A 25,679-nucleotide genomic window follows, 5' to 3' on the forward strand; every position below is an offset into this window, starting at 1 on the left:
AATCTGAAGTAAGTCTGGTTGGAACCTGAGCCGAAGAGCCAGAAACAAGTTGCACATATTACCAAAAATGCGCATAGCTGTTGTGGAACCAGAAAATCACCTAATGCAACTTAGATGACTTTGGCATGTAGTAACTGCAATCACACTTAGTTTGTCAGCAGAAGATTTAATTCTTACCTCCTCTCCCCCTAATGGCTTGAGGGATGATTATTGCCTCATCATCCTTTGCTTTTTCCCTTTGCTTGTGCTGTATCTTCTAGCGTGCCATTCTTGAGCACTGCATCAGGCAGGTAGTATCTCAGAGTGACACTGCTTGACCAGGGCTGTACAGTTTAACACCTAAATGAAACATTAATGGAGATAGTGGGCTGTAGCCTTTGTGAATGCCCCATTTTGTTGTCAAGCCATGGCTTTCTATTGTTCCTTGTTTCAAACACTCAGCATTTTGGCATAGTTGCATTTCTGCCCTTTTGCAGTGTTTGACTTAAAAACACAAAGTCAAGGTTGCTTGGAAAGATAAGTGTCTACAACAGAGATAGGATACATTTATGCCAAAATATCAGCACAAGATGGTTCTGTTAACAGACAGACCTTATGGCTTTGACCTGTGAATGTATCCACAGGAAAAGAAGCAGCATAGCTTCGCTCCTCAGGCTGGTGGCTTGGAACACTTCCATGGTTTGAGTGAAAGCTCTTGCAGATGCAGAAGTGGCCTTGTGAGCATTGCTCTGGAGCTGTAGCGGGTGGAGACCACAGGAGATTCCTGGGTTCTTACCATGAATCTACAACTATTAGCACAGCCCTTAAATTCACAGGTTAGTAATTTATTCTAAATTCAAATTGCATGTAATTAAATTTGCCTTCTATGCATGTCTCTGAAATGTTCTGAGATCTTTTCATGAAAGTCTTTTTGTGTGTCTATGATTCTAAAACAAAGTTTCGCCAAACTTCCCCTTTATCTAACCACTTATATTTTGGTTTAGTACCTGTGAAATTTATGAATCTGTGTAAAATCTAACAAAAAATATCTCAGCCAGGTTGAAAAAATATGATCAATGCCCTGTTGAATGTGGAAGCAATATTTATGACAGACCTTTACTGCCAACTCTTTTATGGTCTTTGCTTAGTGTATCTGCCTTTGGGCAATCTGCAATTTGTTAAAATACCATCATGAAGGCTGTTTAAAAATAGTTGTCCCATATGATGGCTTAGTGTCCATTCTTGTATTGAAAGAATTGAAATATAATAGTATACTCGCTTGCAATATCTTTCTGGAAATTATATCTTATGCCCTCAAGCCTATGAAACCAAGATGTAGAATCTCAGCTCATACATCTTTCATGTGAAAATGTGACCACTACTAGTTTCAAGAAAATATTTAGGTAATGAATATCAGGGCCATGAGGCCAATTTCATATACGATAAAGCTTCATTTACCCCAGCCACCTTCCAGAAGTTTGGCTTTGGCTTCTCCTTGTGAAAAAAATGGCTCATGGATACAGGTTATTCAGTGTCCTAACATTAGCTTATTTCTTACACTGTGTTGGGGTAAAGAGCACATATGATAGGTTCCAGTTCAGAATCACTTTCCATTTTTTAATATAAAACATGACTCAAACTAGACACAAATCTAAATATCCACCTATACCTGCTTTCTTCCTTGGTGTAAGAATGGCTGTAGGAAAGTGTAAAGCTGTGTCTGCATTTGATCGGAATACTCTGGCACTGCTGCAGGGGCTGTAAAAGGAGGAGAGCCTGTACCAAATCTCCCCTCTGGTACATTGCAGCAAAGCTGCTTGCAGGTCAGAAGAGAGTACTGACCTTGCTGCTCATGTCTAGGTGTACGGGGGGTAAGCTTTATCCCTTGCAATCCCCAAGGAGCAGGGGTGGGAAGGTGGCCCTCAGTTTTATCCACTGATAGCCTTATTCTAGCGAGTCGGTGTTATCCTTTTGAGGGATAAGACTAATGTAGCTAAATCAAAACCAGATTGTAGGGTTGATGACAGACCTTTTAATTGCATCCCTGCACAGGAGTGACAGGCAATTTCCACAGCCTCTTCTGCCTCTGCACCGCAGGGCTGTGAGGCACCACAAGAGCATCCTGCTTAGGGCCACACAGCTGCTGCTTTGGAAATTATTTTCTAACCAGCATGGAGGGAGTCTTTGTTTTCTTCTCTTGGGTAATTTGGCCATTTACCCACTGTCGAAATAGGCCTTTAAAGTCAACCTACGAAACTGTGGTGTCCCCGGTGTGACTTGGCTAACCAGGTGGGAGGAGGCGCTGGGTGACTGTGGAGGCAGGGGGCTGGCAGGTGCTTGGCAGGTGCTCTGTCCCACTGGGTTTTGTGTGAGTTTCCTTCCCGAGCTGCTCGGCCTAGACTGACTCGCTGCCACAGGTGTCCCTGGGGATGTGGTGGCTGGCACTGGCTTGGCCTTCCTGTCCCCATCTGAGGAGGAGTGAGGCAGGCGGGCCAGCAGAGAGAAACCAGAACGATTCTGCTCATTACTTGAGCTGGCTGCTCTGGCTGCCTGCTGGCTGCCTGCCCACGCTTCAGCATACTGTTGACAGGCACGTACAGCTTATTGTCTGCAAATGCTGATTTTTCCTGCCTGTCATAGGCCTGATTGCTTCCTGTGACACATCGGAGGACTGGTTTTGACATGAGTCTCAGTCCACTCTGTATATTTAGTTTGAAGGTGCAATTTTGGGCTGCTACTCTTGCTCCTAGAGGAGATCTTTCTAATGAGTCTGGAAACTTCTCCATGGTTTCATTACTACGCCTGTGCTTTGCAAGCCTCTCACCCGGAGAGTGAGATTTGCAGTAGGAAGAGTAGCAGGTCGCCTCCAAAAGTCATTCAGAAGTTACGTGCACTGGGAAATGCAACTTTCTGCTATGGAAGTGTGTGGGGTCTTTCACTTGGTGAGGGGACTTTCCTGCGTGGCCCAGGGGAGGACAGAGCCTTGGTGCTCTTGGATGGCTGCATGGAATGAAAATTGGGGGCACATGAGGACAGTGCAACACCTGGGATCTCAGGGATCTCAAATCAGTGTTAACTTGCTGAAAACTCGGTGTTTGTAGATCCTGTTATATGGCATTGATATTCTACAGAGCAGCCTGTAGTTGTTTGACTCGCTATGTTGCATCTATCATGTGAAGAAGGCAACCAGGCAATAACTGTCATGATGCAGAATAATTTCTTCCAAGGATTTTGTACCGAAGATGTGCTATCCATAATGCTTTATTTATGATCTGTATGTAATGCCAATTCCTCCTATTATTTTAATTTGAACATGTATTTTGGTTGTTTTCCCTTTGTATTGCTCGTGATAGACCAGGTCTGTCAAAACAAAACTGGCAAAAACCTCATGTATTTAAGAAAGGATCTGCTTTCACATGTGCCTATTATGTTATTCTGCCATGAATTTGAAATTGTTATTGTTCTACATATCGAAGCCAATGACCAGCTTTTTTTAATCCCCAGTACTCAACAAGCTGCTTCTCCCTTTCCCCTTACCCTGTGTTATTCCATGTGTGGTAATGACAAAGCCTGGAGAAGATTTTTAGAGCACTGACTTAAGTGTGGAGTTTATCAGTTTTCCTCTTTCACCCATTTCATTTCCACAGACAGATCATCTTACAATTCCAGGGAGATCCCTTAATTCCTCATAAACTTTGAAGAGTTTACTCTGTTTTAATACACGTGATATTTAAAATAGGGTAGTAAGTTAGCAGTAATGACAGACATGTTACGTTTAAATCAAAATGTCTCACAGTTGTGATTTACTTGGTGATATACACTGCTGAATTTTGAAAGAGTTCACTTGGAATAGGCTATTGAATGGTAAATATGGTGATGCTTTAATGACATTTTAAAGTTTCATGGAACACACTACAAAATTTCTGTACAAACTGGTTAATATTTTCTAATTTTGCTCCACTTTAGGGGACTCCTGTCTGCAGAAAAAAAAAATAAAAATCTCCCAACAAAACAACTACCATACCCTGGCAGTAGGGCTGGCACTACCCATGTTTTTTCAGTTGTTTTTCAAGAAGCCCTGATTTTGCATAAACAGTATGTTTTTTTTTTTTTTATTTCTCTTTTTCCATCTGGCAGTACCTCTTAAGAAGGGCAGAAATTGCAGACAGAGAAATATCTGACTTCAAATTAACAGTTAAATGCACTCTTCATTCAAAAGCAACTGAGATTTCTGAGAATTCATTGTCTCTCTCTTTTTCATCTGTATATTGCCTCTGATTTACATCCCTGTTCTTCAAACCTCAGTGTCAGGGGTGATTTATGAGTGCAATTTTCTGTGTAACATTCTGCAGCAATAGTTGGCAAATCCCTTCCCTCAGCATGGGGATGTATTTGTTACACACCAAAGAGGCACATAACTCCTAAATCTCTTTAAAAAGACACTGTTTAATACATTTTTGAGGGAAAATACAAATCCCATCTCATAATGCATAAACAAATTATGTTACAAGTAGATATGTTACCTGTGCAATAACTGCCCTGACTGCATGCCGATGGCAGTTTGTGGGATGGAGCCACCCAGCCCCTCTGGCCACCCCACACCAGTCTGCTTAACTGATCTCTTGCTTTTAGCTTGAACCAAGTTCCCAGATGGCGCTGAGGCAAAACACAAGCCCAGCTGCACTGCTGTGCTAGGGACTGCTCATGTTGAAATTTAAGCAGGAGCTAAATGAAGGACTTTTGAGATTCGTTAATTTTCTGTTACATATTTTTGCCTCTTCTAGGGTTGGAAAAGTTTACATATTTGTAGAGTTCATTTTTGAGTTGCAAAACTTGGTAAAATCTTGTGTGAAATGTTGATGGCATCAGCCTTATACTTTCAGCATTGACTCCTCCACTCTGGTTCCCAAAAACTTAGAAGGGACTGAAGCCCCATTAAATTACCATCCACCAGAGGTGGTTCTTCGGCTTCTCTGAATGCTTTGTAAATCTATATTTACTACCTCCATAGGTATTTGTCAGTGAATCAGTTCACATCAGCCCAGCAGCACGTGTTTGAAATCTTCCCAATAATCTGTGCAGTGCCCAGGTCATGGACTGAGAAGGAAGTGGTTGGCAATTGTGAAATCTAAATGACATTGCAAACCGTTTTCTTGCTGCGGTGATGTACTGCAAACAATTTTAACCACAGACGGTCAAAAGTCTCTTTCCTTAGTAAATGCTCTTATTCTGAGGGGATATTTATCACCTATGACTCTTCATTCATTCATTTTGTAATTTCACTGTCTCTAGTGCTTTCCCTAAAAACAGCTTCTCTATATGCACATGATTCTTCTCTTGTTTACGTTGCTAAAAATCAGAAGTATTTCACATTAAGTTCATGGTGTCTCATCTGTGCAACTCACAGAAGAGTCATGGACAGGAGCTGTAAGCAAGTCATGGACTTAGCTTCGTGTAAAAGTGATGTGGGGCGATTGTAATCTCTGAATGTATTTCTGGAGGGAGTATAACATAGACAAATAAGTATTTAATAATCATCAGAAGTAATTCACAAATAAAACCAGTAAAATCTAGGTGCACAGAGCTGATGGGGTCTTTAAAGGTTTTGTTTCAAATTCTTCTGGTCCTAGAAGAGAGTGAAGACAGAAGTGTCTGGCATGTGTCAAACCCCAAATTTTGTGTTATTTTCTGCTGCTTACAAGATTACATTACAAACTGAACTTGATATTCTTTGTGTATGTTAAGGCAAAATTGGCTGCTAGAGACACTCTGGAAATCTCTTTGTCCCCGCATGGCAGTGTCTGGTGAACAGCTGTGTCACTGGTGCTGTGGTGGGAGTGTTCCCTGGAGATGAGGACTTCTGTCCCTTCTGCCTTGTCCTTCCTGTGTCACCCCACCATGTGGTCACTATCCCCAAAATGCTCTGTGCTTTGGCTCCATCAGGCTCTGGGCCTCTGCTTTTCCCCTTTCCCATCCTTGCTGTCCCCTCTCCTCTGTGCGGATCCCTCTGGGCTCCTTGCCCATGGTCCCATGCCCTGTGGCTCAGCCTTTCCTGTCACCACCGCTGTAGACCAGAGCCTGCCCAAATCACTCTCTGCTGCTGCCCTGCCTTTTCTGGGTGGCCCAGATTTGGGAGGCCTGGGCTCCCCGGTGCTTCCTGACAGCTGGTGCTAGGCCGTGGTACGCGGAGCTAGGAGGCAGCTACCCGAGCTCCTGCCAGGCTCTCGCCCTTCCCCTGCTGCTCCACCATTGCCAAGATCTAGGGATTTGGCCTTTTAAAGCCACGCAAGCCATTTGTGGTAAACTGCTGTCTGCAGTTGTTGGCCTGCCTTGGTTTTGGTGCCTTGTTTGTGGCGCTGGTGTCAGCAGGGCTGGCACAGTCCAACACAAAGATGAGGTGACACCAGATGAGGTGACAAAGATGAGGCCAAGAGGTGAGAAGAAAAGACAGCTATCACAAAACATGGCCAAGTAGGTCCCTAATTGTGCACGGCACGCATTTATTGACTTCTATTGATTTATAACCCCAGACACCTTTGAAGTCATCTTCCAAGTTGTTGTGGGGAGAGGAGGAGAAGCTGTTTGGTGCTCCAGGAAGGCAGTGGGACAGTTCCAGCTGAAGAGACCATTGGGGACATGAACGTTTTTGGCACCAGCATGGCTGACAAAAAGCACCTGGTTACCATGGTAACCCCAGCAAGCGCTTCTCAGGCACGTTGGAAATCAGGACTGGATTGCACCCGGCAAGCCTGGCACAGAGGGGCTGGAGAATATGCCGTATCCAAATCTGAATTATCTCCCTTCTCTGGGATACTTATCGCTGCCCCAATTTCACAAATCATTAACACCGTGTTGCTTCAGGTTTATAGGATCTCCCAGTGCCATTTTAAAATATTTGTGAAGAGGATAATGAGCCAGATGCACTGTGAGCAGAAGTGGCCTCAGCTGAACTACCACTGGTGGAGCTGCACTGCTGCACCTGCAGTCATCCCAAAGCACCTAAGTAATCAGAATAAAGACAACTACCTAAATAGATGGTGCTGCACGGGTGGGATTATACAGCAAGCAAGTATGTAAATAATTTTTTCTTTCAATTTACCAAAGCACAATGCTGAAAGGCAACCAAGGACCTTTGGAGATACGTGGTCTGCATTTTGTCAGTATTTGAAAGAAATATTCTTGCTGTTCAATTGCTGTGACTTTAACAGCAGCCATCCCATATCTCCTGGGTAGGGAATACAGAGCCGGATCTATAGATGCGGCTGTACCTATTAAAGGACGGGTATCTGCCATTTAGAAGTTGCTGTAATTTAAGTTGCCTCTCAGGAGCTACTGAAGCCAGCAGGTGAATGAGTCCCCTCAGAACACAGGCTGCTGATGTTGGCAGCTTGCCTGCGTCCCATGGCCAGACACGGCGCTGGAGGCCCAGCCTGGCCATATCCTCCATGAGCAGCACCAGCACCGCTGCTCTGCCATGCTGAGCCTCCGAGTACACGTGGTGCCACTGGAACTGGAAATCTCTGACTTGGTTCTTCACTCTGTCCTCTTTGTATCATTTAGACAAAAAGCAGAGATAATTCCATCCTATCTAGCTTTGCCTTCTGTGAAAGATGAAGTTCTACTTAAAAATACATTTATTGTTAATTTGAATGTTAAAGTATGATAAAGCTGTCAAAAAAAAAACCACAAACAAACACAAAACACAAAAGTTTCAATTACTTGGATACTGTATTTTGGGTTGCTTAGGCACAAAACATTTTTTCAGAAAGATATCATTCATACAATGTACTTGATGTACTTCATCTGTGCAAGGATGCTATGTTGGCTTGGAGTGAGTTGACAACAAGTTTAAGAGTAAATTTAGATTTTGGAAGGATGTTGTTAATTACAGCTCTTTATGGGACATTAAAGTCATCAATTAGGCAAACTCTGCAACAGCAAAAACAAGGTAAACTGAATTCTGAAGAAAAAAAAAAGATGGGTTTAATGACTCATGTGTACACTTGATAATCTTGCACAATCAAAATGAGGATCTTGGAAACTGGAGTTGCAAAGTCTGCACAATATTTGGGGAAGCAGCATTTAAGTAACAGGATGACTCTTCTAGTGATATGTTTCAGTGTGAAACTGTAGTGCCCCTAATGCTAATGGAGCTTGTTAAGTCCAATTATACATTGGGATTGGCAATCAGACAATTTTAGGTAATTAAAAAGGCAATGTCTTCAGAAAAAAAAAAAGTTTGGTTTTGTTTTTGAAAGCAGAGGAGCCACGTTGCTATATACACCTTATATTAGTGTATGAGATGGCCCCAAAGGGAAGACAAAGAGCCATTGAGAGAGAAAATACCCGGAGTCACTGGAGAAGCTTCAAATTTGCTTTGTGAATAAAACTGAAATTGGCTTATTCCATCAAAATGGGAGAGCACCCCTGGCTTCAGTATTTCTGCCTCGTGACCACTGAGAGACGTGGGCCTAACCTGGGTAACACACTGCAGTCTTTGGAAAGAATTATCTTCATATTAACTCATTACAAGAAGAAAAATCCCAGAATTTGGCACAGAGGAAGGAAAATTAATAGAAAAAATATCTGTATCTTCTTACAAGCACATTCTGGAAAATGGCACATCCTGGAAATATTAATTCACACTATTTATTTAAGCAAAAGCAAAAGATTTCTGACTGGCTGGGGACGGAACTTCCCTAATGCAGAACAGCTCAGATACCCAATAAAAAACAGTGCTCGGATTAAAATATTAGAAGGTCTAGGTAAAAATGACTTCATCTTGGTGAGACTGTGACATGAAATCACCCAAGCTTGATTGATCATTTCCTGAACTCGGCCCTGTCTGGTCCCTCACCAGTCCAGCCGAAAAATGAGTTTCCTGCAGAGGCGTCGCGGGGAGCCTCAGAACAGGAGGGGACACTGCGCTCGTGCTGGGGACAGGAGGAGCATGTCCCAAGGGGCTGAATCTCCTGGGACAGCAGGAACCCGTATGACAGCCGAGTGCTGCTGGAGGCTGCACGCCCCTGCACTGGGCAGCTCTGCGGCTGCCTCACTGCTACTGCGAGGGACAGCGCCTGGGGAGGCTCCGGGAGCTTGCACGGTGCTTTGATGTCAGAAACCAGCCAGCCTGATTTCAGAAACCTGCAGCCAAGCTGCTCCACTCTACCCACAAGCGTATTCCTGCCTTCCTCTCGTATAACACAGGCTGAAGCATACAGCGGGCATTTTCTCCACTTTCCCATACTTTTGGAAATGAAGTGAGTGTTTCTGCTTTTCTGTTGCAATAGCATGCCACCCATTTCACAGAAAATGAAATGAAAATGAAATGAAATGGTTTCCCTCAGTGGTTTTGGTTTGTATAAAAGTCATGTCAATGAAGAACGAAGAAGCCTCCTGCCATACAGTTGGCCCCTTCCTGCTAACTGTGGATCCCAAACCCGCTTCGTGAGGTGCTGCTGACAGAAGCCTGGGTTTGTATGTGCTCCCAGCCACTACAGGCAGTGCCGGCAGGTAAATTCACTGTTAGGAGAAGGGCAGCATCAAAGTTTACTTGGGAAAGAGCGGGGCTTTTAGGAAATGCCTCCCTGGCGTCAGTTGGAAGAAATGAGAGGGTGACGGGGCCACACGGTGCCACCCTGTCAGCTTGTGGGTGAGGAGGGCAGCACCCAGTGGGGTGAGTTGTTCCCCTCCTGGGGAGGGGATGGGCCAAGCCCCTCTGCTTCATCAGTTAGCCAAGGCACAAGCCTTGAATGGCTTTCACTAGCCCGTCCCTGCTAAGGGCCATGCCGGTGGCGTGTTTCCAGAAGCAATTTCGAGGTCTGGAGGCCTCGCTCCCACCACACGCAGCCTCGCCTCGATCCTGCGACGACGCGGTCACGGGGCTGCTTCCCACAGGCGAACGCGGTGGAAACCCTGGCTTTTTGGGAACGTGCACAGTTGCGTTTGGGAACACCGCTTTGTCATGTAACACACCGGCAGCCAAGAAACGACACGGCGCTGGCGCGACGGCCGGGGCCGGGGCCGGGGCCGGGGCCGGGCGCGATGCCCGGGGCCGGGCGCGATGCCCGGGCCCGGGCCCGGGCCCGCTCCCGGTGCACCCACCGGGGACCACCCCTTGCAGCGTGCTGCTGCTCCTGCTGCTCCTGCTCCTGCTGCTGCTGCTGCTGGTGCTGCTCCGCCCGGGGGCGGGCCGTGGGCGGAGCGGGGCGCGGAGCGGAGGGGAGCGGGGCGCGGAGCCGAGCGGAGCTTTGCGCGCCCGCGGAGACCCCAGCGCGCTCGGCAGCGCCTCCCGCCGCCGCGGCACCATGTGGCAGCCGGCCACGGAGCGCCTGCAGGTAGGCGGCGGGGCCGGCGGAGCATCCCCCGCCCGCGGCAACGGGACACTTGGCTGCAACTTCTCCCCCGGCCCGGAGAGGCTGGGAACGGGGGGCGCGGCGGGGCTGCCCCGCTCCCGGTGCCCGCTGCCCCCCGGTGCGGGCTCCGAGGGGTTGGGGCACGGGGAGCGCAGCCTCGGCGCTGCTGCCCCGCTGGGTCCGCGCAGCCCCGCGGCTGGAGCGGGGTCCTGGGGGAGCGGGGTCCCCGGGGGCCGGGTGTCGCCCCCAGATGTGCGGGTCCCAAAGGATCGGGGAGCTCCGGCCCCGCTCGGCCGGGGTGCTGGCCCCGGTTCTCTGCGTTTTTTTTTTTTTTTAACGTATGCTTTTATGCAGATTTGCATGTAAATAAACTCAGGGTGAAATTTGAGACAGGCAGACGGCGAGAAGAAATCCAACTCACTTTGTAGTTCCACTGTGTCTACTTCGTTAGTTTCCAGAGCAAGTGTCTGCTGAGAGAGAAGCGGGCATTTTAAGCAAGAACCAGCGGTCTTACTTAGCTGGGTGCCAATGAAAGGTTTTTATGGCTTTTGCGACTGAAATTGAGAGTTTGCTTTGATACCATCAAGCAGAAAATTCAGAGGTTTGGCTTGAGTTGATACTAAAGCCACACTGAGCAGATCTTTGAGCATGAATCCCCCCAGCCAGGAACAGGAATAGTTATTTTTCTCAAAAAGGCATACTTTTCTCTAGGACGAGGAGCTTGGTTTGTAGTTGATTGGAACAATAGTTTGTGGGTTCCAGGACAAATATTATTGTGTAAATTCTTACGATGTAAATATTACGAACCTTATGTAATATTATTATGTAAACACATTATTATTTGTTTGTTTCCCCTGTGTGAGCCAGAAACCTGCGGGTACCAAAGGCAAGCAGTGAGATCACCTGTGTCGTGGTGATCCTGGGCCCGGTGCTGAGGCTGGGGCACCTGTCCCACCTGCACTCCGGTTGGACCGTGCCCCTGGCTGGGCATGTGGCCCCGGGATGCTGTGGGGGAAGGACCCGAGGCGAGGCTGCACCCAGCACTTGGGGCACAAAGAGCAGCAGAGGGAGGAGAGGAGAAGGGGAAGGCTGAGGTTAGCAGTGGTGTGCAGGTCTGGATCATATGGATGTGTCCTGTTCTTGGATTTCGGTTTAAAGCTAAGATACTAATGTAACAAGCAGGTGATGCTGCCTAGGAGAGCATGAAAGGCTAATTAGAATCAAGTGCTTATGTTATGTAGAAGAAAGTTGTGAGTGTAACCTTATTCAGCTTCCTTAGGCGCGTGCGTTCCGCTGCAGTCCGCTATAGCTCGCAGGGATGAAGTTATCGCATCCTGCGCCCATGCAGGCGTCTCTCCCTGAGGAGCGCATGGGGAAGACCACGTGCTGCAGGGAACCTGGGCTGCCTGAAGGGGGGACACGCACCTCGCTTGCCTGTTGCAGTGAGATTGAGGTGCAGGGGAGGCTGTGCTCTTGGGAGGCAGCTAGGAGCCCCGAACTGCTCAGCAGTGGCCACTGATCTTGTGCAACTTACTGTTGGTTGCCTCTAGCTGGAGCCTCCAGGCATCCTGAGTCTCCCAAGATGCTGAGTCTGTAACTGTGGTTCTTGCTACCGGGAGTTGCTGGGGAAGCGTATTAAGAGCTGTAGGTGCTGTCAAAAACAAGCCGGAGGGATCCAAACCTCCAGAATTAAATGACGTTTTGACTTGTGCTAGTTACTGGAATGAGAAGGGGAAAGCTTTGAAAAAGCCCCAAGAAGCCATTAATAGTTCTGCGTTCACATGAGGTTAAATAAAAACATAGTAAACAATGGGCAAAATGAATGCAGTGAGCACCACCAAGGAGGAAGGCTGCTCTGAGTCACTGGGAGGCAATCACCTAATTAAAAGTTGGATTCTAAGCTGTATACACACAAGCCAGAGTTGCGTTGGCAATAGATTAGCTAATATTCCCAACTTTTTTTTAAAAAAAATTTGAGACTTGGTCATTTTTAAGTAGCCTGATCTCTGTGTTTGTCTCCAAGAACCACCACACGTTGTGCATCACCAGCCTGGCCAGAGCTGCTGGCAGCGCTGCCTGGCCCTCCTAGGGGGAGCTTGTGCAAAGCAATACATATGTGTTTTTTTCCCTTCTTTCCATGTCAACATCATAATCCAGTTTCAGGTGTCCCGTGTCCTTCCCCTTGTCCCCAGGCTCCCTGTCTCCTGCCACCCAGCTGCTGTGAAACAAATCTCGGTGCCACCAGGGTACTGTGAGGGGGGCCCCAGCTCGTCCCTGGTGCTTCCCCATGGCATGGGTGGGAGGGTGCTGGGCGTGGGGTTTGGGCTGCAGCAGGGGAGACTTTGGCTACTGGGGCACTGGGTAGAGTTGATGATATCTTGTGGTCTCTGTTCACATGTTGTGCAGTTATGTGCCAGTCATGCCAAGATGCAGCAGTGTTTGGGGGATGTATATGGCAGGTTGCAGCTCTGTCTTTTGTAGGCTCTCCTTCAAGCTGATGTATGGGTGCAGAGAGCATGGAGCTGGGCTTTCACTTGTATGTGGTGTCATTGTGACTCAGATGCATCTTGCGTCAGTTTCCAGCTGTGCCAAAGTGCAGGTCTGTTATTAGTCCGTGCTGTAGCTCTGTGCTAAGTAAAACAGCAGTGAAAATATTTTCATCTTTCTGCATATTTCTTTTGGCCTGGTTTAGTAAGAGACTGTGAGCCGACTTTGGAAGTGGCTGCCTGCTGTCCTGGGTCAGCCCTGCACTCCTTGCTGAGGACAGCTGCGTGTGGTTAACTGAGAAGGGCATGCTCATGGCAGTGTGCAGACACCTGCCTCCTTCTGGGAAGGGTGCAGTGGTTGTCTATTGCTTGTGGGTCTCTCTTTCTCAGTCCCACCCGGTGAGCAACAGGGCTGCATGTTCCTGGTCTGTGGCTGTTCACGTAAAACCTGCTGTTGTTCTGAATGTGCTCAGTCCTGTCAAGTTTCACAGTTTGTGCTGAAGTTTTTGGCTTTGGCTGTGCGTGTACAAAAATCCCAGCAGACTCCCAGTGTAGTTCCCAATGGAATTAAATGGATTAGAAGAATAAGCAAGAGAAACGTAAATATCAAGGTTTCTGGAATTTCCTTGAAAATACAATACCACTTTTTCTTCTTTGTTCCTTCCCCTTCTGCCATTCTTTTACCTATAGCAATATCTCGGCCACGTGCATTTTCTCTAAAGTCCGTGGGACTGTTACTTATGTGGGACACTGCAGGGCCAGGGCACTGCCCGAGTATACCATAGGGATCAGCCGCTCTGGTGTGGTACGTAAGAAGGTTGTGATTTTACAGGTAATACAGGCATTAGCATTTTCCATGCTCAGTGTAAAAGGGATGATCTTTGTGTCTCTTTTGAAAACTTTTTCTGCTGTAATTTCTGCGGCAGCACTTCTTGTTTGTGTTCAACTAAATGCTGGTGAAAGCAGAGGACTTGTGTGTGCCCTGCCTCTGTTGGAGTCCTCACCGGGAGGTGCAGCGCATATATAAGAGCTGGTCCACCGGTTGCGATCACTGGGCTCCAGCTGCGGGCGCCCTCTGCCCTTTGTGCATGGGTTTGATCGCACCATTTGTGGCAGAGTTTGTCGGTAGTCGCAGGCAGTGCTGCCTGATTTTTGGCTTGATGTTTGCTGTGATGGCACTGGTTGAAATAAAGCCAAAACTCTTCTGAAGTCCGTGTTTAAAACTAATTCCAAATGTACCCTCTGTGTCTGGTTCGGGACGGGAGGGTTGCAGCTGGGATTTCAGAGCTGCTGGCCACAGTGTTGCTCCCATGAGGGCTCTGAAGTGGTTTTTGAAAACAACCAAGGTCTTAGTGCAGTTCCATTTGCTTGTCTGTGAGATGACTGGTATTTGCTTTGAAACCTAAATTTTCCTGGAAGCTTGATGCCAGACATTGTTTCTAGATAATAAATCCCTGAGGGTGCATAGTTTCCGAGTTCAGGCTGTCCGTAAGCCCTGTTTATAAGTCTCCCTGCTGCTTCTCCTAGCACGTGTGGGCAGAGGATCGCCGTGTCCAAATACATTTCCTTCAGGAGTGGGGGATGCGGCGGTGCTATAACCTCGAACGTCCCTGTGTGGAGCTGCGCCGAGCTCTCATTGTGGAAGTAGCTCTTGCTTCTGTCCTGTGCGTGGTACCACTGGTGGGCTTTGAGAAGTGGTGGTGCCTGCTGCCATCATCCCACGTTGCATCTCTGCCTTTTGGATGCTTTTCTTGGGCAAGTGGTTGCCTCTGGCTAATCAGTCCCTTGATTTCTGCCCCACGCTACTGGAAGGCAGCCAGGGTCCCCACACCCGTGCAGTATGCTGCACAGCGCTTTCCAGTATTCAGAAAATATCCTCTACCACCTAGGGTAAACATCAAACACCTTTCCTGTGTCAGGAATACGGAAACCGTTCCCTGAAGAAAAGCCAGCTTTGAGCAAAGCGGCATGTGTGATGGCTTCAAGGTAATTGGGTTGTGGCATGCGTGTCTCTGCCACTGGTTTTACGGCAACGTTTGTATCTGTTAGATGTAATGTGGTTTTAGGTGCTGTCGGTGCTTTCAAATCAACTTCTCATCTTGGTATTATATCTGTAGTGTTCCGATGCACGTCTACTGAAAATGCGCTATACAGTCAGTTGAAACAGTGTTTTTCAAATTTTTAACAGCATATGGAATAACTCCTCCTTAAAACCAACACAAACAGATTGCAAGTGTAAAGCATACAAAGAGCTGTCTAGACAGAAACTGCTGCAAGACATGTATAGCGGGAGCGATACTACTACTGAACTCTGGTTTTATTAAATATTATGTCAGAAGGAAAAAGTGAAAAGTATTTTAAATTTAAGCTTATATCATGTGGATGCAAACGTCCGGGAAGTCTCACAGCACAGTGTTTTGGCATTATATAGCTACAGGATATTTTTCAAGGCATCAAAGTTTTTATGCCAGTTTGCTACTATGACTTTGCAGCAGTCAGAGATCTTTCAAACAAAGCTCAGTGAATTGCAGCAAGCTCATCTGGCACCACTTAGCCTGGGCAGTGCCTTTTTTCTACATTATTTATTCTTTGTAGAAAATGAATGGCTCTGGAAAAATGCTAATTTTGGGAAGCATTCTATGACCAAAAGAAAATCAAAATCAGTGACTGTTTTGTGGAAAGTCCTCTGGGAAATGATCTTAAGGGTTCGTTTAATAGTGTACTACCAGTTTCAGTTTATAAAGCTGACAGCCTGTTTGATGACCAAGACAAATAAAAATAAATAATTAAAAAAAAATCAATGATTTCCTTGAGGAAAGGCAGTCAGCCCAAGGCATTCAGTCTAAATAGTTCAGGATTTTGACTGCCTGCTTTTTTTTTTCTTTCTGTTCCCCAGTGGCAGCCAGTAGGACAGTCCATAGCAGCATTGCCATCACCTTCCATGGGTGGTTGTGTGTGCAGCAGGCAGGCCTTCAGCTGGGCGGCGGAGCCTCTGGCTGCAGGGGCTTTGTGCCTGGTTGGTGTGGTGGTGGTTCTGCCTGCCATCCGGTGTGCTGTGCAAGCAGGATGAGAGCCTGGCCTGGGCGCTTGTGGATGTGGAGCTGAAAAGTCCCTTCAAGCAATGTTTAATACTTGCTTTCTTTTTCCACAATGCTTTCATGTATAATAATTGAACTTGCGCTTCAAATAATAGCTGGAAAGTTGCAGGTGACAGCAGTGTTAGTCTACCGGGCTCTTCTTGATTAAGTGCATAAAAATCTTTGAGCAAAGATTTTAAATGTGGGTGATTGTAAAGTGTCTGTGAAAAGACTTAATGTGACCTTTCATGATTTGTTTTTCTTGCTGAAATACTGAAAACGTGGAGTAGCAAATACGAATCTTGATGCATAAAGTCTTTGGGGGATTAATTTTTTTAAAAAAAGTTGTGTTCTGATACTTGATATCTCTTTATTTTAATGATAGCACTTCAACAAAATTGTACGGACTCAGAATGATAAAGTTGATTTCGTTACAGTGACCCCTATCTTAGCAGTTCAGCAGTGGCTTCTGAAGTGTTGGTTGTTTTGAAGAACCTCCATGCCTGTTTTCACTGGCTGTGTTTAAATGGTAGCTGCTTTTCTGATGAACCAGTTATTGTTGGTAATAGTTCCAGTGCAAATTCAGAAACTTAAAAATTTTGCCATTCTCACTGTTTGCCGCCTTTGTTCTCTCACAGGCCTCCCTCACCCCCATGCCAAGGGCCTCAAGCGAGGGGTTGAAGTCTGGGGCAGGCCCCAGGCCTTCTTTGGCTGTCCCACTCCACTCTTGCTGGTTAATGGCTGACCCTGCTTCCAGGCAGCCTTAACAGCCCTATGTGTGACCCAGATCCCTGATGGGCTTCCTAATGACTGAGCTGAGCTGTGAGCACAGGTATCTCAGAGCTGTGGCACCGAAGTCACCAGCAATCTTGTGCTGTGCCCCTTCATGGCATTGGATCTGTGCCATTCCAGATGGTTTTCAAACATCTCCTCATGTGAAAATATTTTCTCCAGATATATTTGATGGGAATTGCCAGGAACACTGTGAACAGATAGAAAGTTAATTAAATGTCCTGGAGCTCAGATTTGTGGCCGCTTCTTTCTTCCCGCTCCAGGCTCCCTCTGGGTTTCAGAGATGGATATTCCATACGTTTCGTGTCAAGCGTTCAGAATGACCCTGGAGTAAGTTTCCAAATATTCAGAGCCTCCATTTGGGGCCAGGCTTTTCCAGAGAGCTTTTTACCTGGTGGACTGAGCTCTTCTGAAAACATGACCACTCATTCAGCGCCTGTAAAGAAGTGGTGTTCAGAAGTCTGGTCCCACCGGGGGAGTATCTGCCCTGAAGATCTTGCAACGGGAGCTAGCCCAAGCTCCACTGGGGTCTGTACCAGCCTTCATGGGCCCGACTGGGTTTCAGGGCAGGGCAGCAATCCCACCTACTGGGCTGTTACACGGGATCCAGAAAGCATGTATGGTCTCATTTAAAACAAACATTTCTCCACACTGTGGAACTTCTTCCTGAGAGTGGGCTGTGGTGCTGAGAGACAAAAGGTGTGGGCAGATGCAACCTTTCCTCTCTGTGTGGCTGCAGGAGGAGGCTCTGCATAGCACATCTTACTTGCTTGGTGGCTTTCCTGTAGCTGGAGATGAGCTTTCCTACTGTCAGGATTAATGCTCGCTTTCTGAGCTGATGATGATACTGACCTGAAAACGGTATTGTTCCTTGGGGGAAAAGTCACTCCCTCTAGTCTCTCTGATTAAAACAGAAAAACAAAATTTCTGTTGTTATTTATCAAACATGACCAGTCCAAATTAATATGCTGAATTTGGTTTCTAGTGTTATGTTAAGAGACATTTTTCTCAATTTTCCAGTGTTGCCTTCTGGAAACAAGACTGCCACCAGGAGGGCTGTGTCTGGGTGTGCTGGTTCTTGTGGCTCTGGTGTGGAGCTGGAGCACACCAAGACAAACAGCAAAAACATAAGGTTTCAAAAACAGAGTTTTAATCTTCTTTTTTTTCCCCCCGATTTGAGACTTTTTAAAATAGAATCTTTTTCCCATTTTTAGCTTTTCCATCTGGAATTTATTCTTTTTTTCCTCCCCAGTTTTTGACCAGAAAAGTTCTTTTTGGAAGCCCTGCCTGTAGCTCCCTGAGCTGCCTGGGGGTCGAGGCCTGGCACAAGCCTCCTCCCTGCCTCCCCACGCAGTGTGTCGGCAGAAGGCGGCAGAGAATTTCTTTCATCTTTCAGAAGACTGTCAGGGAGGAGTCAAAGCAAGGCCTGGAGAACAGATTTTGGTGGTGTGGTGCTTGGCAATTAGGGCTTTCAAAATGTCTCGTGGGCTGAGTGAAGTTTTCATGGGGTTGTGTGTGAGGGGACACAGGCAGTATTACTGTGGGGTACAAAGCAATTTGATACATTTCTCATACGTAGATATTTTAAGACAGAGGTGAGCCCTGACATAGAAGCACTTGGATGTACACGTGGAGTGTAAAGCGAGCTGTTTCTGTGATGCTTTCCAGGCTTGCATACTCTACAGTGTCCGTGTTGCTTTTCGTGTTGCCAGTTCCAGCACTGTTGAATGATAGTAAATCAATTTCAATGTGAAGTGTTTTATTTTTCCTCAGTGTTTTGTTTTTTGTTTATAGTCCACAGGAATATTCCATGCTTGACTATAACTTTGAATCAACAAAAATTGTAGAGGCTTGAATTTTGTCCCAGTGCTTTTCAGGAGGAGGCTGTGCAGTGTGGATCTGTGCAGGCATCAGTTTTCACAGCTGGGCTCTGTTGTTTGGGTTAGAATCAGAAGGAAGGATATTCTAAAAAATTTCACAGTGGTCTTCTCAACAGTTTGGCTGAAAGGGGCCATTGAGCTGCCAAGGACAGAGTTCGGGTCATTTCCTGGTAGCTGTCCAGTGGTGACTGGGCAGCCTGGTACAGGAGACAACCCCATCAGAAATACTGGGCTCACTGCAGGGTCTGGGGAGGTGAAGGTCAGCCTTTCTGTGGGACCGAGCAAGCCTTGGACTGAGACAACTTACTTTCATAATCAAGGGTGAGGAAAAGCCCTGGCACTTCAGGACAGTATTCACTGAAGTTTTAGTTAGTCACTGTTTAATTTTTTCTTCCCTGAAGTCACTCTCCTACATCCTTCTTACGACTGAGATGCTGACAAGTTTTGGGCACAAGCGGTGGAGCTCATCCGACTAAGGAGAGTTGTATCTGAAGAGATTGTGAGTTGCAAGCAACAGCTGAAATGAGTTAGAGAGCTCTTCTCCTGCAAAGAGCCATCCCACCGCTGCAGCTGAGGGATTTCACCCCGTGGCCAGACAAGCTCCCTCTGGTTTTCTGAGCCCAGGACAGGACTGCAGCAGGTTGGAGTGGGGCAGTGGGGTGTGGGTAGGTGAACGTATCTTGGTATGTTTGTCAGCAAAACAGCAACAAGAGAGGCTTTGGACTAATGTGAAGTGCCTTATAGAGATGAGGAGCTGTTGGATGTGGGGGCAGCCGGATGTCCCCTTGGTGGGGAGCTGTCAGCAGCTGGGGCCAGAGGGGGCTGGGGGCTGTCACAGCCCAGAGCCCTGTCTGCAGAAACCTTGCACTGGCATAACTTGGTTCTGATTGGTTACGAGAAACATAAATATTGTTAAATGATTTTCAGAGGGCTGTTATGTTGTCTTTTCGATTTAGGATTTTTATTTCTCAACAGCAGGAGTTATTTGTGGCTGCTTACATGACATTAGAAAAATATCCATGTGCAGTGAGTGAGCAGCATTAACCGTGGAAATGTCCGTAACTGGTTTGTTCTGCAGTTTACTATGCCGGCTCTGAAAGCAACAGTCTGACCTTCAGTTTCTGTGTTATGGTTTGAGGGTTTTCTTACGTGTATGTGAAGCTTTCCAAGATAAATGAAGTGAATGTGGTTTGGCATTTAAATCACTGATGTTATATCAAGCTAGAGAATTTCAGAAACTGTTAATGTCTAAATAGATGTCACTTTGTTCACATGGGGATAAACTTTGCTCCTGTCTATCTATATGCAGATCTCTTTTGGTCCAAATTCTGATCTTGGTAAGTTGGTATTAATCTAAGTGCTATTGCTAATGTCAGGGGAGCTGCTCTGGATTTCTTTTCCTCTGAAGAAACCTCATGTGTATTTGGGAGTGTCCAAATTTTACCTGATTTTTTTTTTCTTTATTTTTAAGCAGATATATGTGACTGTGAAAAGATTTAATGTCTGAGCGAGCCAGACTGAACATTTCTGTGTTACTCTTTTTGGAACGCGTTGTTACTGAGGTCATTCTAGACCAAGCCCTCCCTGTTTGGATAAGGGGCTGTTACGTATCCAACCGGAACGTCTGTGTCACGCTGCAAGCCTGGAGCGTGCTTGCTTTGGGGTGGAGGAGAAAAGCACTTTACAAAATATTTATGGAAGCATTAATAAACCTGGTGGTCACACGGCTTCTTCCCTTTGTGAGGGTAAGGGGAGTGCGGGTAGGGGGCCCGTGGGTGCCATGCTGGGTCCCCAGGCGTAGGCTGGTAGCATCCCGGGCTCTTGGCCACCAACCTGGGGCCCTGCAGTGCCCATGGCCACCTCCTGCTGTAGCCTTCAGCCTTCCGTGGGCTGTGGCCTGGCTTCAACAGATGTTTTTGAGATTTTGGTTGAAAAGCGTATTTCTCGTTTGTGAATGCAGTCTGTCTCTGATTCCTTTTCTTATTTTCATGTTTTCTCAAGAAAATGTAACGTTTGTTTCTTCAAAGGGTTTAAAATGCCTACTCCAGTTTTTGTTTTTTTCAGCATTTATCAGGAGCAACAAAAAATGTTTCTTATCCAGCAGCTGTCCTTACAGAGTTGAAATTAGAGAGCAGTCTGTCTTATCCTGGGGAAAACATCATTTCCAACATTTTCATATTCTCAAATCCATATGTAGCACAATAGGAAAGTGATGTCATATTCTTCCTTATTATTCCAAAATCTATCCGGAGTTTTTAAAATTTAATTAATTAATTAAATTTTTATTTTAAAATGCTTTCTGGGAAGTTTTTAAATCTGGCCTCCTGAGTTTTACAACTCAACATATACCTGAACAAAATCAGACTGAAACATCTGCTTTCAAAAATGTCCGAGGCCTTACAGTGTTATACGTGACTTCCCATACAGATAGAGAAGGGGTGCTGGGAGTTTGAAGAATAACGAAGCTGATCATTGTTAATCGTTGCAAGTCTGCTGCAGAGATATAGACAGTGGAGTGGTTATGGCTGCATAATAGTTTCCAGAAAAAATAGCTTGGCATCTTTGTAGCACCCCAGTTAGCAGGCATCAGCAGGCAGCAGTATAGTTGTTATAGATATGAATTCTTTTATTAGTGCTGTCCAGCTAGTGGAGCAGGTAAGGGCTTCCTTTCAGTGCCAGCTTGAATCTGACCCGTGGGATCGGTGCACTGGGGAGGGAGCGGGGCTGCAGGCACCTCGCTGGGGGACTGCAATGGGAGCAGTGACACCGCACAGCTTGTCCGTCTGTTATCCTTCCCTGGGGGTGGAGGAATGGCTTTTAAGCGTATCGTCACCTCCTTAGCATCGTCGGTTTTTCCTGCTGAAAGGAGGTCATTGCGGTGCCAGTGCTGGCAGTGCCAAGGTGCGGCTGCGTGCTGGAGCCTTTACGCTGCGCAGTGGTGGTGCCCTGGTGAGGAGCAGCTCTGGCGACTCTTTAAGGCAGCTTGCTTTGCCTGGGTGACTGGCGATGCTAGACCGTTGGTATCACAGCCTTTGGCCCACCTCATCCCTCCTGCGAGTGGGGTACGGGGATGCTGAAGTCCAGCAGGCCTCCAGCTGAGCAGGGGCTGCCCGGGCAGTGCATGGCACTGGGGGGAATTGGGCTTGGAAAAACTTTGGGCTTTGGAGGAGACTCTGGGGATGGGCTCGTGTCTGCAAGGGGAAGCTGAGAGCTCTGGTTCACTGTGTGCCATTGGTTCTCGCCCACCCTGATGGATGTGTGCGGGAGCTGACTGTCGTGGCAGCAAGTGTGCACTGCGAATGCCGTGCTGTGATGTGCTGCCCATGCTGGCTGGTCCAGGGTGTGTTACCTGATCCCACGTACAGACCCAGGGTTTGCTCTAGCGAATGTTTAATGCTGTTCTGCTTTGTACACCTGGAATTCAAGAGAGAACACTTTTTTTTTTTTTTAGCTCATCATCATATCTTTGAAACTAATTGTAAGCAAAATGAAATAAAGCTGAGCACGTGGAGTCTGGACAGATCTTGGTAACATCTGGACCAGCTTGTCTGATACCATGTTATTTCTATGACTTGATTTTACTTAACTTTCATGCAATGTTGAAATGCTGTTTGTCTGTCTGCTGGATGGACAAAGGCTTGGTCCTCGCTAGAGGAGCTGCAGTGGGGGGCGAGATGATTTCAGGCAGTTCCAATTTCTAATGTGCATGTTTTGATTAATATCTCGTTAACCTCATGTTAACCCCTAACACTCTGTGGTTACAAGGATAAATATTTATTCCCAGAACGTAGCTGTAGATACGTGTTAGGATTAATGCTAAATTGTTAGTATTTAGTACTCACTTTAAGTAAAATCAGTTTATCAGGCTGCTTCCTTTTTTTTTTTTTTAATTGCCAAACGAGTGTGCACAAACAGGGTTCAGATGGCCAGAGCCTCCAGAATCTCATTATCTTAATTGAAAAATGTCAGCCTTTGACATTAATAAATGATTTAGCTAGCACATGATTCAGTCACTGGGGAGAAATGAAATTGGCTGTTACAACCATCCCTCGCTTCTAGATGATAGTGATAAGCTACAGCCCACAGCACTTCAGAATTAATAGCTCAGGGCTTAGGACATTATTTTCATATATTACAACATCTCAATTTCATTGCATTTGGTAACATTTTATTCCGAAATATCTTCATGTAGAAAAAAATGGAAGGTACACGAGGGATATCCTCCTGTACACTCTAATGTTGCCGTTCAGCTTTTTACAGTCAGCAGATGTGTTGCCAGTGCTTGGCCTCTTCTTTTCCTTAAAATCAAACTGTTTTGTTTGTGTTGACCATTAAGCAGGGCCACTCTTCACTTACCAGAGGAAATAAGTTGTTTAGTCGATGTTTGGGTCTAGCTGTATATTGAACTACTGCAGTAAACAAGTAACTAATTCTCATCCGAATGTACTCTGTGCATGGATTTTATGGAGGCTTCTGGAAAAGAAAATATTTTTCTGTCTAAAAAGCATTTCCTACCCAGTGACTAGCTGTAAAAGAAACAGCTTGAAAGTATTTCCTGGCCGAAGGAAAGGTTCGGTGCATACTTCTAGTTTGCCATTGTGGTTAACATCAATATGTGTTTTTCTAGCGCTGCTTAAGCTTTCCTCTCTTTTATGTACCCAGAGTTAATAAACAGAGGTACAGAAATAACAATCTGTCTGAGTCAACCTGCTTGATCTTTTCTTTTCTTTTGGTAGCACCAATCCTGGGATTTTGCAAAGGGTAATCGGAAGATTCAGGCTTGGCTCTGCTTCTCGCTGAAATCGCTGGTAAAATACGGACAGCCTTGCTGCTGGAGCGGGGGCCTGAGGCTTGTGGCTTGGCTGGTTGGCTTTTGGTGGTTCGTGTCTTTGTTTGTTTTCTGAGAACTAGATCGGTGCAAAATTTAGCATTGGCATATTGAAGGAGATGAATAGGTGAGGTGAGCCCAGCCAGAGCAGACAGGTATTGCTTTTGCCGTTTGCTTTGTGAAGCTAAAGTGTCGTTTCTTTCAGTTTCTGAGCTGGGTTAGTGAACAGCTGGCAGGACTGCCAGGAGATGTGTGGCTGTGGCTTCGCACAGTGCAGGCTTTTTGTGTTGTCACCAGTCAGCAGAGGAAAGTTGGGATTTGCAATATTGCTTTTTCCAGAAAATAGGAAATTGAAGGTGGCAAACACACATGTCCTCAGGTGCACTCAGGTTTTGAACGGAGGGGCTGGGGCTTTGCTTCATGCAGACTGCCCGTTCTGCTGCCACTTTGCAGTTCTGCCACTCTTTCAGTCCTGACTGTTTCTGTAATAACAGATGTGTTACAACTTCAGGAGATCTGGGGTTAAAGAACCATTAAGGTTGGTCATCTCTGTGATACCAAAAGCTAGGCTAGATAACCTTGGTCGGTTTTTGGCAAAAGTAGGTTTGAAATGGTTTTGAAGGCTGGGTACAGACAGAGCGAAACCCATGACTATATCTCGTAAATTTGCTCTCCTGAGCTGCAGACCGTCACCCAGCAACTCAGGCCTGAAGACTGCGAGTTAGCCGTGCTCTGTGTATGGACAAGTGAGTGCACTGCCGTTATGTTATCACAAAACTGGAGCTAAACCCAGCTGGAAATGGAAAAACCATGTCAATCAAAATAATAAAAAGAGGGGGCATGCTCCTAATAAATGCTGCAGTGTAACAGTAAATACTTGCACGCTTTTATAGAAATAACAAAGCTCTCATTTCAGCCATGCGCATATTTTTACTTACTGCGAGCAAGCAGCCGCCTGTGTCGAAAGGGCTGTGCTCTGAGCACTGAGTGAAGTCTAATTTCTTGCAGGATAGCATTTGGGTTTTGCTAAATATTAAATCATTTGGTGCACATGTATCTCTTCTGGAATTGAAAACATCTTTTATTTATTGGGCTGAGCTGGCAGCCAACACAGAAAGCAGTCTGCATTTTGTTTATCAATCCACAGAGAAATCCAGTTCTTCAGAGTGTAATTGTCATCTCCCAAGAGCATCAATGGAAAGTTTAACTATCTCCCAGTATCTTTCCTAATTATTTAAACATGGCCATTAAGGAAGGCGTTTAATTCTTTAAATAAGGTGCAGAAGGCGTTAGCAAATTGAGGGACGTGGTGGAGGATTTAACTCCATGATTTCCGAGGTTTTGCTGGCGACAGACCACTTGGCTGGTCCCTGGAGGTGCTGCAGACCCGCCTCGCTCGGGAAATCCCATCCCTCGGACCCCTGCCCTTCTCGCCCTGTGGGGATGCTGCTGTGGTGGCTGTGGTTTTGGACCATGTGTAGACTCTTGCTGGGGAAGCCCTGATTGAAAGCACTGCTCTGTGCTGCCATCTATGCAGAGGCTATTCAGCGAGAGTAAGCAGCCTAGTCCTAATGCGTTCATTAAGCTATTCCGTTCATTTTAATTAGTCTAATTTAAGCTTTGATATATGCACATAAAAATGGTCCATGATCATTTCAGGGCTTGGCTGAAAACCTCTGGTACAGAGCTGTCAGTAAACCCATAGCAACGCGTGAATGCTGGAGGGATTCGGATGGATCTTTTCAGATGATTTTTGTGCCTGTGTTTGGAGAAATGGGAACGTGTGAAAGGTTTTCCTTGCAGCTGAGAAAATTCTAAAAGTCTGCCATTCTGTATTTAACTATCAGGATTTTATTTATTACGGTCCTAGCAGGAAGATTTCTTGCATAAATTGTGACATCCAGGTTCACTAACTGAACACAAGGTTTATTACTATATGGACTTGATAATTAGTTTGTAATTTGTGCATAGGCATTTCATCCTGGCGGTTTTCTCGCAGCGAATAATTTGCCTTTTATTTGTTGAGGCTGTTTTTTTTTCTTTGATGAAAACAGAACTCCCATTCATGATGGGCACAGCAAATGTAGTAAAACATTATCATAGCTGGGATTTGTTGTACACTATGGATTTATGTCAAGAATGTTAATGATTTGTTTATGAATAAGTGAGCCTGTAATATTGTGAAACAATATCTGGCAGGGCTGCTGAATGGACATTTTGAAAGCAGAGGATTCTTGAATTGAGTAAGCTGTAGATACTTGTATGTCTCAAGCTAGTCATAA

General features: G+C 46.0%; 1 protein-coding gene across 5 annotated transcripts in view; it reads left to right on the top strand.

Moving 5' to 3' along the window:
* The first annotated feature begins 266 nt into the window (after nt 1–266).
* PID1 (phosphotyrosine interaction domain containing 1) overlaps nt 267–25,679 on the top strand; it is a 93,468-nt gene continuing 68,055 nt past the window's right edge. Inside the window, exon 1 of one of the 5 annotated variants that reach the window (XM_040566592.1) lies at nt 267–815. In XM_040566592.1, the coding sequence (XP_040422526.1) occupies nt 777–815 (39 nt within the window). In that variant the 5' untranslated portion in view covers nt 267–776. Of the gene's footprint in view, nt 816–10,163; nt 10,317–13,809; nt 14,807–19,194; nt 19,210–19,817; nt 19,907–25,679 lie in introns of those variants that run through there. The other 4 variants (XM_040566589.1, XM_040566593.1, XM_040566595.1 and 1 more) reach the window with 4 other exon arrangements.

The sequence above is a fragment of the Cygnus olor genome, chromosome 9 (genome assembly GCF_009769625.2).
Source record: "Cygnus olor isolate bCygOlo1 chromosome 9, bCygOlo1.pri.v2, whole genome shotgun sequence".
NCBI lineage: Eukaryota > Metazoa > Chordata > Aves > Anseriformes > Anatidae > Cygnus > Cygnus olor.